This window comes from Natrix helvetica, assembly GCF_964273705.1.
Source record: "Natrix helvetica genome assembly, chromosome: 6".
Lineage (NCBI taxonomy): Eukaryota > Metazoa > Chordata > Lepidosauria > Squamata > Natricidae > Natrix > Natrix helvetica.
In genome coordinates this window covers 13,577,724-13,590,118 of record NC_138553.1, presented here as the reverse complement: position 1 = coordinate 13,590,118, position 12,395 = coordinate 13,577,724, and the positions used below count along the sequence as shown (strand labels likewise).

Sequence of the window (12,395 nt, the reverse complement as noted above, 5' to 3'; positions counted from 1 at the left end):
GTTGATAATGATGATGGACAATAGCCGCTATAAATAAGTAAGGCAACAAGAGATATTCTCCAGCAAGAATTTACCAAGACTAAATAGACTCATCTTCATTTTCATTTGTGTCTTAAGCAGATACTTAAATATTAGAAGCTTTAGTACTGCTATACGTTTCCTTTAAAAAAATCTATATACCTATTGTATGTGAATGCTTAGAATGCTTAATGTATTATTAATCCTTACATTAATTTGGTTTTTTTTGCTCATGTTCTGATGAGAAATTGTTTCCTAACCATAAACTATTTCCTTGAAGAAACTTTATATTGAATACTTAAAACAATACTAGAATAGGAATCAGAAGACAGAAGAGGACGTGTTTAATTTCTAAAAGATTTCTCCTAATTAAATTAAATAACTTTACATTTACACTATAATGAAATCTCTTTGAAAATTCTTAAAGCTGAAAACGACCAGCATCTACTCTAAGTATAGCAAAAATCCAGAATGCCAAATGAAATAAACTTTTCTTATCATCTGTAACAGAAAGAGAAAGATGCATCTTTGGGTAAATGGCCAGTTCCTCTATATTAGTGTAAGAGGGACGCACAATTGGTATATTTCCAAATGTGTGAGGTATTTCTGTCAGGGCTAATTCTCATATTAGCTTTGCCAGTGCTGAGGATTAGATCTCCCTCAAGGAAGTTCCTCATAGATACTAGAATGCAATAATATTAAGTGCTCCCAAGATTCAATTGTAAGTATCTTCAAATCATGACTATATAAACTGATGGGATAGCCATGCTTCCATATAAATGAAATTACATTTATTAGATGCTTTCACAGTAGCGATCTCATGACTGCTCAAGGTTTTGTTAATAAGATGTGTTAGAAAGGATCTTTGCTTACTTCTCTGTGCTATCAATTTTACTGGTGACTAGAAACTAGAAACCATATATAAGCCATAACTCTTTAGTAGGCTCAGAGATCTTGAACAGAAAGCAGGGCCTGCTAAAGGAACAGAAGTAGTAGTGTGGGATGGAAAAGCAGTAGCCAATGGGTTTGGCAGTGTGATAGTCATTCATCGGGGTTCGTTTTACCTGTTTCCACTGAGGTATTGGGGCATGGCGGCCCTGCTCTTGCTGTCGATAGGCAGGATGGCTGAGAGCACGGTCTTCATAAGGCTGGGCAGAACGTTGCACGCAGATCGTAACATGCCCAGGATGGTGGGCATTTCCACAAAAGGCAAAAAACGGAACTCACAAAGAAACCCACAAAGGGACGGGGTAGAAATTGAACAGGATGATTCGAAGACAGACATCAAAGAGGGGTGGGGGGAATGGAGTAAGGAAAAATTAGTTGGCAAACAGAAAAAAAATAGAGAAATATTTTAAAATAGAAGGGGGGGAAAGGGGGGAAGGAAGACAGAAACTTAGCCACGAGGCGGCCATCTGTCTCCTATTATTTGGACAAGTTATTTGAATAGGTTTAGATTGGAAGTGAACTATCAGAGGGGGGAAAATTCCTAAAATAATCACAGCACAGATGTTTTAATCCGTTCTTCATGCCAACAGTATCTTTACCAGGGTATCATTTGAAATTCTGGCATTCCATTTGCAGCACATTTGCAAATTGGATACAATGCTCACTGGGAGAAGATACGTCTCAGTCAAGTTAAATAAACCCTATAGGATTCCTGGGTGAAGCCGGTTATTTGAACCACTTTCTCAAGCAGAGAAGCTGGTTATGCATTAATGATTCATTGCAACAGCTACTGAAAAACTGTCTTCTGTATGTTGAACAGATGGCAATTCATCAAAGGTTATTTTACAAAGGAGTTCCCCGAAGGCTACGTTTAACGCCGGGATGAGCACAGAGCGGGGGCTGCTGGTGCTCTCAAGCAGTAGCTTTCATGACCTGGGAACCTGATCAGGCCTCTAAACCCCCCTCCCCCTTAAATTGTTTCTAGACACTGAGCAAAGACATGGCAACTTGCCAACATGTCTCCATATTCCAGCACTGCTCTTTGACAGATTGGCATAAAACCCCAGCAGGATTTTAAAAAGAGCTTCTTTATTCCTAGAATGCAAGCACAACTTTTATAACTTGTTTGGCTACAGAGGGAGGCTGCATGCCCTCCACTCAAATTCAAAGGCAAGAAGATCCATCGTTTATTCACTAAAGCCCCAAATGCATCCAATACCAGGTCCCTTCTCACCTGTCTCCGGAGACCTGTGGACTGTACAGGAGCGTTCTCCTCAAATTTGGCTAGCAGCTGTGTTGCCATAGACTTCACTTTATTCTGGTTCCCGATGGCGGCATCAATTCTTCTCTCGGTCAGGGCACTTACAAGGGTGGGCCTGTCTTCACGACAGCTTCTGGAAGTGTCCTCCTACAAAATCAGTGTCAAGAACGGATTAAGAGGTTCCTTTCAGGTGCGCTTGAAAATCCCTCTACCCAATTCCAGCTCTGAGCATCATTGTGAGTTCTGAAGCATGTTCTCATTCTTGCCATTTACAAAAACAAATTAAAAATTCAAATTCCCTACATTCAACGAAGGAATGCAAAGAAAAACAAATCCTATTGGTTCAGAATTACAAATGTTAATATATAATCTTTCATTAGGATATACCACATATTTTTAAAATCCCCTTCCAAAGATTCTGAGACCAAAGTAAAGTTAGGAGTATGTTCCATGTAAGCTTACCCAATGGTTTAATAAAGACTAGAGGTTGCCAAAGAATTGAGGCCTTTGAACTGTGGTGCTGGAGAAGACTCCTGCGAGTCCATTGGACTGCAAGGCAATCAAATTGGTCAATCCTAGAGATCAACCCTGGCTGCTCTTTAGAAGGCAGATCCTGAAGATGAAACTTAAATACTGTCGCCACCTAATGAGAAGGAAGGACTCACTGGAGAAGAGCCTAATGCTGGGAACAATTGTGGGCAAAAGAAGAAGGGGACGAGAGAGAATGAGGTGGCTGGATGGAGTCACTGAAGCAGAAGGCGTGAACTTAAATGGAGCAGAAGGCGTGAACTTAAACTCTAGAGGATGGTAGAGGACAGGAAGGCCTGGAGGAATGTTGTCCATGCGGTTGCGAGGGGTTGGACATGACTTCGCAACTAACAACAAGAAGAGAGAAGGTCAGGGCACTTACAAGGGTGGGCCTGTCTTCACGACAGCTTCTGGAAGCTGTCCTACAAATCAGTGTCAAGAATGGATTAAGAAGTTCCTTTCAGGTGCACTTGAAAATCCCTCTACCCAATTCCAGTTCTGAACATCGTTATGAGTCCTGGAGCATGTTCTCATTCTTGCCAGTTTAGCTTTGCTCACATCCAAGTTCAAAGTAGCCTAATCTTACCATCAAATTTAAAAAAATAGTAGATATAGGCCAGGGGTGTCAAACTCGATTTCATTGAGGGCCGCATCAGGGTTGTATTTGACCACAGGCGGCTGGAGTGGGCATGGCCAGGGTGGGTGTGGCCACCTCAAAGTCATTTGTTTGGGCGCCCCTGTGGTGGCCTGAGTGCATGCGCAGAACTATTGCACGCGTGCACAGGAGCATGCCCAAACCGGTAGCAAAATTTTTTGCAACCCACCACTGTCCCAGTTTTGTCTGTCAGTATTTACCCAGCTGCATGAAGATAGTTATTTAAGAGTTCCGGTTCCGGCGGCGACGGGCAGCTCTTTGCCCGCTCCGGCTCCCCGGTGGGCTTCCCCACTCCTTGGGGGGCACAGGACACCCCGCAGAGGGGTCCTGCCGGAGGGGCGGCATCGCGGGGGTCTCCTGCAGCGGCGGCGGCCGGCGGGAGGTCTCTCGCGCGCCCAAGGCATCGGGGAGCAAGATCGGAGGGCGCTTCGCGTTTCTGCGCCTCGCGCCTCGCTAAAGCCGACCGGAGAATGCAACAATAGAAGGACGCAGCTGCGGTGCGGTGAGGTTGCTTCTCTCTTCACTCCCTATTCTGCACGAAGGATTATTCAGCTTTCTTTAAAACAACTTTCGGAGCAAGTTGGAGGCGCGGCTGGAGGGAGGGGGGTTTCCCCCCCCTTGGACAAGTGGTGAGGAACAATTTTGCTCTCAGCCCCCGGGGGAGGAGGAGGGGGGAGAGCCAACGAATGAAGCCTCACCCAGGTTGAGATGATTTTCTTTTCAATTTAATTTTATATATTACTGTGATTTGAGGACTTCTGGAACTTTTTTAAAAACTTTGTTATGCCTCTGTGCCCAAAACTGGCAGGGCAAGATGGCACACTTCCGTTGTCTTTATGAACTGTGAAACCTGACTCCACCTTTAAAATTCAGGCTTCCGGTCCTTGTCTCCGTGTCTCCCAGAGGAAACTCTTGTGGATTGGTATTTTTTGAACTTTCTAGGGGAAACTTTTCATCTATTGCCAGACTTATTAGAGAGATTCTCTTCTGCCTGGTTCTCCTGCTCCCGGAATTCACCTGGCTACCCTTCTTTTCTAACTGTTTATCTTATATATGGACTGAACTTTTAACGTTATAAAGGATGGCATCCAAAAGACCACCTCCTGGAAAACCTGGCTTTGCCACGTCTGCTCCAACATCTGCAACATCCAGTCCAGCCACACAGTCAAAGATAACAGAACTGATGCAACCCAAGACTACAGAGATGGACTTTCAACAAATGCTTCAACAAATTTTACAGGGCCAGGAGGAAATCAAGAAACAGCTAAGGGAAATGAAAGATGAAATTAAAGAAAATCAAGCCCAAATTTATAAGAACTCACAAAGACTGAACCTTGTGGAAGGGGGGGTGGAGGAGGTGAAGGGGGTGGTAGAAGCTGTGCAGAAAGGGAACAAAGATCTTGACATCCAACAGATGAAATTAGAATTTGAGAGAATGTCCTATTATCTTAGATTTCAAAATGTTATAGAAGAAGATGGGGAAAACATAAGGGACATCATGACAAACATCCTGGCTGATTACACACACAAAGAAAAACAACAGATGGGGTGGGATATAGACCTGGTTTATAGAGTGAACTCAGCTTATGCTAGAACACACAATGTACCCAGGGAGGTTCACATTAAATTTCTTAGAAAAAGCACAAGAGATGAAATTCTGGGTGTACAAAGGGGGCAAGCATTGACATATCATGATATGGAGATAACCATTCTGAAGCAGATCCCTAAGAAGATTAGAGAAAAAAGGAAGAATTATTCGCAATTAGCGAATAAATTATACCAGAAAGGGGTGTGGTTTAGATGGTTGATGCCTGAAGGTATGCTGATATTCTGGGAGGAGACAAGAATCAGAATCAATTCACCCATAGAGGCGCAGGCCTTTATGGAAAAAAATAAAACACTCCTAGAGAAAACACCAGACATTACAACGGACACGCAGGACACGGGAGGGGCCAGAGCTCTGCCAGTGGAGGGAGATGGGGCAATAGCAAGAAGACTCAGATCACAAAAATAAACAAGAAAATCATATTATTATAAATTGACCGAAAGTGATAATGGAATTATACTTGGATTTTATACTGTAATGTTTAATCTGATTGAATTTAGTAATAGAACTAATATGCTGATTGTAATCAATTATATACCAATGCATTATATATAAATGTATACTATGGGTATGGAGGGAGGGGCGCCTTTCACATTTTGCAACTGCCAAAATTTGTAGACCTGTCCATTTACCCTTTTCCCTATAAATGTTGAAAACCCAATAAAATTTTATTATTAAAAAAAAAAAAGATAGTTATTTAAGTGCCAGAGCTGTGCCCAAAACAATAGAACTGTGATTTGTTTTCAACCGAAAATAGTTATATTGGCACTTGGGATGAGTGCTAATAGTTCTAGGTTGACTGTGGATTGACAGAATCAAACCTGGACTATTCTAGCTCTTGATTTCCATTTATTGGCTATTTTGATTGTTGCCTTCAATTTACTTTGGCTTTTGCATTTACTTCATTCGAAGTACGTAGAAATTACTGATTTAAAAATGCTTTGCTGAGTTACACTTCCATGTCACTCTGCAAATATATGATCTCTGAGTGACTCCTCTAATTCAAATTAGCTAAGATTCTTAAATGAACAGGGATTTAAAAAATGAAAACCGTATCACTTACGTCTTCTGACTGGCTGGTTTTCCTCCTTTTTCCTGAACCATCCAGATCTTTCTCCTTTTTATCCTAAGCAGAAGAGAGAGAATTCTGAGTCCCCATTGTCTCTATACCAGGGGTGTCCAAACTTGGGAACTTTAAGACTTGTGGACTTCAAGTCCACAAGTCTTAAAGTTCCCAAGTTTGGACACCCCTGCTCTATACCGTGCTATATATTTTGATAATATGATTATTCCTGTTTTTCCCATCTGAGAACAACCGGAGGATCTTTTTCTGAAGTGAGCCGGTGTATCTGTAACGTTTTAGTACAGCCTCTTCAATGATCAACTACAACCTCAATTGGGGAAAAATGGAACGACGTGCCCTCATTTGATCACGGGAAGCCCTCAACGTACGACTGTAACTGAGCCGGGAATTATGGTCACATGTCACTGCAGTCATAAGTCAAGTCATCAGATGACTAAACTCTACTTTTTTTGTTTTTGTGGTGTTTATTAAGCAAACACCATGGTTCTAAAGCAAACGCTGCGATTGTTAAGTAAATCGATTTTTGCCAGAAAACAGAAATAAATACTGGAAGCTGGCAAAAAACACAGCGAACAGTCGTCACATGACCATGGGATGCTGCAAACAGTTGTATAACTTCAGGTGGTTGCCAAGGGCCCAAAATTCAATCATATGGCTTGTGTGTATGTGAGGGGGGGGGTGAGAGAGAGAGGGGGGAAGCAGAGATGGGTTCCTACTGGTTTGGCCGAAACGTTAGTAGTTTGGCAGCCTGGGTCGCTGAAACTGGCAGAAACCCAGGCCTGCCACACTCCCAAACTGGTTCTCCCGGCGGCACCATGGGTGCTGCCACCTTGTTTTTGGCTTTTGCGCATGTGCAGAAGCATTTTTATTCCACTGCACATGTGTGTGCACACAAGAGAACCGGTGTTCGAACCCACCCCTGGGGGAGAGGGAGACAGTGTTTGCGTTGGGGGAGAAGTCCATTGTAACTTTGAAGTACAGGTAGTCCTCGACTTACAACTGTTCTTTTAGTGACTGTTCAAAGTTACAATGGCACTGAAAAAAGTGACTTATGACAGTTTTTCACAGTTACGGCCTTTTGCAGAATCCCCCTGATCATGTGATCAAAATTCAGACTCTTGGCGACTGGTTCATAGTTATGACTGTTGCAGTGTCCTAGGGTCACATGATCTCCTTTTGCGACCTTCTGACAAGCGAAGTCTATGGGGAAGCCAGATTCACTTAACAACCAGGTTATTAACTTATCAACTGCAGTGATTCGCTTAACAACTATGGCAAGAAAGGTTGTAAAATAGGGCAAGATTCACTTAACAAATGTCTTACTTAACCACAGAAATGTTGGGCTCAATTGTGGTCGTAAGTTGAGGACTACTTGAAGTCATCCAGACAACAACCTTTCAGAGTTAATGCCATACACATCTTGGGAACTGCATTGTCTCTGAAAAATATCCATGCCTATGGCACCAGATGACTTAACTGTCTTTTGTTACTCTTATATTATATGTATAATAATACTATACACATCTACAAGTATCTATTATAGATCTGTCTGTAGTTCAGAGAACACAGGTGTTTCCATTCAATAATACAATACAATAGCAGAGTTGGAAGGGACCTTGGAGGTCTTCTAGTCCAACCCCCTGCCTAGCCAGGAAACCCTATACCATTTCAGACAAACAGCTACCCAACATCATCTTAAAGACTTCCAGTGTTGGGGCATTCACAACTTCCGGAGGGAATTTGTTCCATTGATTAACTGTTCTAACTGTCAGGAAATTTCTCCTCAGTTCTAAGTTGCTTCTCTCCTTAATTAGTTTCCACCCATTGCTTCTTGTTCTGCCCTCAGGTGCTCTGGAGAATAGTTTGTCTCCCTCTTCTTTGTGGCAACCCCTGAGATATTGGAAGACTGCTATCATGTCTCCCCTAGTCCTTCTTTTCATTAAACTAGACATACCCAGTTCCTGCAACCGTTCCTTATATGTTTTAGCCTCCAGTCCCCTAATCATCTTTGTTGCTCTTCTCTGCTCTCTTTACAGACTAAACTTGTACTTTAGTTCAAACAAAGGCTACCAGGCACTGATTCTTTCCTATACAAACTTTTAACACACATTTGCAAGGCTAATTTTTCTTCCTTTTCACATATTACTGATGAAGACTATATAAAGCATATCTTTTACACTCATTCCACTTACTCTACGTTAGCAAAGTAACCAAGTAAATAATGACAATCTTCCAGAATGAAATAGATAAAATGATTTTTTACAGATATGCGGACTCTTAAATAAGCCATCATAGTCATCCTTCTATAGGTCAGCATCAGTCACTCCGAACTACCCAATATGACACTCAAAAATCACACAACCTCGTATGTGTTTTTTTATCAAAACACAGCCCTAGGGTTGATATGGCCTATAGGCTAATTAATTAATTAATTAATTAATGATGATGATGAACACAGCCCTAGGAATTCAGTACAACTTGATTTGCTAGCTTCCATTCAGTTACGCACTGGACATTTTAGTTTAGACTTCAACTTCAAACTTTGAGCAAAATATATTGTTTCTGAAATATGAGTCCCATTTCTAAGTTGCCACCAACATTGAGAAAATTATGACCAATTGGTTCACTTGCATAATTACACAATGCAAATGATATAAATTAGGATTTAACTGATATTCCTTCAAGTGGGCTATTAAATCACAATCTTACTGATGTTTACCTTTATTTAAAAAAACCATTGCTATTACCTTTGGGGTCCGTTTCCGTGAAATAGTCTGTCCCAACTTGCTTAGGAAGGAAATTGGTGATTTAGTGTTAGTGATTAAAGCAGCTTTTTCTTCTGCATTCAGTTCCAGATTATCTACAAAAAGAAATAAAAAATTAATGGAGTCATAACAAAATAAAAAAACTCCCAAAGTTCACACTTTGATGTTGGCTCTTTGCAAGACAAGTATAGCTATAGTATTTCTGCTGTTTACATTCAGTTTGTAAACCATAAAAGCTAATCCTCCATTTAATCTTTTTTCCATTCTAGGAATTAATTTTCATTGCAGTCATTTAAGATCCATAACAAGACAATGTTTGCCACCCTCAAGTAGAGATGCTTAACAAGGAAGGTATTATTTTTCTAACATATTTATGTATATTTTATCTCCAAAGACAAAATACAAGGTCTTATTTTTCTGGGATCAATTTATTTTCATATCCTTACTGCAAAACTACTTTAGCTTTGGCAACACAACTACATTTTCAGATATTATTGCTTCTAATCATTTGGTTAGATCAGCGATGGCGAACCTTTTTGGGCTCCCGTGCCAAAAGCGGGGGGAGCGCAGGGGGGTCGTACGCAGGCGTGCCATACCCATAATGCTATGCGCGCGACCCCCCCCTCCGTTGCGCATGCGCACAAACACGCCCTGCCCATGCGTGTGACCCCTCCCTTTTGGCAAGCGATAACCCGTTTTTCACCCTCCCCAGGCTCGAGAAGCTTTCAAGGAGCTTGAGGAGGGTGAAAACAGCCTCCCCCACCCTCCCGAGGCTCTTTGCTGTCTCTCGGACTGCACTGGGGGAGAAGCATTTGCAATTGGTGTCTGCCCCGCCCACCTCCCCCACGGCAGCTTCTCCTTCTTCTGGCTGCTCCAGCATACCAACCAGAAGCAGCACTGTGACAGCCGCTGGGGGTGAGGGGGCGGCGGTGGCAAGCGTGGGCAAGGGTTTCCCTCCCTCCCCACACGAGCGGGCTGCTTGCACGGCTCTAGTGCCCGGCTCTAATAAAGATCTGCAGTCCGGAGCGCTGCTACTTCCAGCCGGGATATATTCTGCCAGACCCTTGGCGGCGTCTTTATGCGGGTAGCTCGCCTCCCTGCCAGCAGCTCATCCAGCGTCCCGGCTGGAAGCAGCAGCGCAACAGCTGCTGTTACCAGGGGCGAAGGGGTGGCGGTGGAGAGAACGGGCAACCACCGCCCCTTCATCCTCTCCCCAACAGCGGCTGTTGCGCTTCTGCTTCCAGCCGGGATGCTGGCAGAGAGGAGAGCTACCCACATAAAGACACCACCGAGGGTCTGGCAGAATATATCCCGGCTGGAAGAAGCAGCACAACAGCAAAGGAGTAGCGATGGCAAGGATGGTCTCAGGCGTCCCTCCCTCCCCTCCCCCCCCGCCTGAGCAGACTTCTTCAGAGCTCCAGCCTGCAGCTCTGATGAGGATCCACGGTCTGGAGCGCTGCCGCTTCCAGCCGGGATATATTCTGCCAGATCCTCAGCAGTGACTTTATACGGTTAGCTCGCCTTCCTGCCAGCAGCTCATCCAGTGTCCCAGCTGGAAGCAGCAGCACAACAGTCGCCGTTACCAGGGGCGAAGGGGTGGCGGTGGAGAGAACGGGCGACCACCGCCCCTTCATCCTCTCCCCAACAGCGGCTGTTGCGCTTCTGCTTCCAGCCGGGATGCTGGCAGAGAGGAGAGCTACCCACTTAAAGACACCACCGAGGGTCTGGCAGAATATATCCCGGCTGGAAGAAGCAGCACAACAGCAAAGGAGTAGCGATGGCAAGGACGGTCTCAGGCGTCCCTCCCTCCCCTCCCCCCTGCCTGAGCAGACTTCTTCAGAGCTCCAGCCTGCAGCTCTGATGAGGATCCACGGTCTGGAGCGCTGCCGCTTCCAGCCGGGATATATTCTGCCAAACCCTCGGCGGCGTCTTTATGCAGATAGCTCGCCTCCACGCCAGCAGCTCCTCCACCAGCATCCCGGCTGGAAGCGGAAGCACAACAGCCGCTGTTGGGGAAGAGACAAAGGGGCGGCGGTCGCCCATTCTCGCCACCGCCACCCCTTCGCCCCTGGTAACGGAGACTGTTGTGCTGCTGCTTCCAGCCGGTGGCTGCCCGGTTGCTTCTATGCAAGTAGCCCATTCAGGCGGGGGAGGGAAGGAAGCCCCGACCACAGCTCTACTAAGAAGCGATGGCCAGGAACCCCTCTCTGTGTCTTTGGGCACGCGCGGCCGTTGCTCTTCCTGTTGCTGGTTTTTGGTGTGCATGCGTGCCAGGAACCAGATCACCAAATGGCTGACACGCATGTACACCCTGGAAACAAAAAGATCACATTCCTAGCGTGCGCATGCGCACCGGGCAGCTCCACTTCTGCTTTCTGGCACGCCAATGCGTGTCAAGACCAGCTGGCTGCTGCACCCGAACCCGGAAGAGGAACTGGAGATGGCTCCGCGTGCCAGGAGAAATGGCTCTGCGTGCCACTTCCGGCACGCGTGCCATAGGTTCGCCATCACAGGGTTAGATCATATAAGGTACATATTTTTCACTACAACCTGTTATTCACAGACTTGCTCTAACATAAAGTCTTCAACTTTCTTCCTCTAGAAGTTCCTACTTCTTTTAAGGTCACATTTTCACCTTTAATATTAAATTGTAATTTAACTGTAGAACCAGTTTGAACATTTTTGCATAATTCATCAGCAATGTAAAAATATCACAAAGGTAAAGAGCTAGTCTTGATGGAAAGACACTACGATAGTAGCAGACAGGTCAATCTTCTATCTCACCACTTCAGAAATAATTCAATCCAGAATGCTTCACAAAATAATGTCCCCATAAGAACAATTGGGATTACAGTTTACTATATTGCATTCGTATAGAAAAATTTAGACACAGAAAACATTCTCTTTCAGCATCAAAGACAATGAATTGTTCTAGACTAGAACAAGAGCAGTCAATCCTATATTGCAACTTTCTAAGATTGTAGTAGACGCATAAGATGTATCTTACCATTGGAAGGAAGAGAGTCCTTGAACATCTCATAAAATTGGGTGAGATACATGACCATAGATAACTTGTCTGGTTCACTAACCGATGCCATATCTCTGCCAGTCATGATGGGAGAAATTCCAAGCTCTTTCTCAGCAATGTCAAATGCTAGCTGATTATTCTTCTCGATGTTGTATTCATCTAGAGAATCAAAATCTCTGGAAGAGAAAAATACATTTTCTAAATTAGAAGAAAAACTCTATCTACTATAGCTTCTTCTCCTTGTGCCATATCCGTCATCGGATGTTGGCGATCATGTCGGAAATCCTATTTTTGTCAACAGCCGCACAAAGAAGTGCGGCTGAGCTTTGCCCAAACCAATCCCTTAGGTTTTGAAGCCATGATATTCTTCTTCTGCCTGGACCTCGTTTGCCTTCAATTTTTCCCTGGACGATTAAGTGAAGGATGCCGTATTTTTCTGAGTGTCGTATCAAATGTCCAAAATATTCTAACTTTTGCTTTTTAATGGCTTTGATGATTTCCC

At 44.0% G+C, this 12,395-nt stretch overlaps 1 protein-coding gene across 4 annotated transcripts in view; it reads right to left on the bottom strand.

The window, feature by feature from the left end:
* MICAL3 (microtubule associated monooxygenase, calponin and LIM domain containing 3) overlaps positions 1 to 12,395 on the bottom strand; it is a 225,598-nt gene that overhangs the window by 99,660 nt on the left and 113,543 nt on the right. For all 4 annotated transcript variants that reach the window (XM_081958101.1, XM_081958103.1, XM_081958102.1 and 1 more), the window contains exons 13-17: positions 11,873 to 12,069; positions 8,848 to 8,960; positions 6,080 to 6,142; positions 2,201 to 2,374; positions 1,083 to 1,166 (exon numbers count right to left, since the gene is read on the bottom strand). In XM_081958101.1, coding sequence (XP_081814227.1) covers positions 1,083 to 1,166; positions 2,201 to 2,374; positions 6,080 to 6,142; positions 8,848 to 8,960; positions 11,873 to 12,069 — 631 coding nt within the window. The remainder of the gene's footprint in view (positions 1 to 1,082; positions 1,167 to 2,200; positions 2,375 to 6,079; positions 6,143 to 8,847; positions 8,961 to 11,872; positions 12,070 to 12,395) is intronic.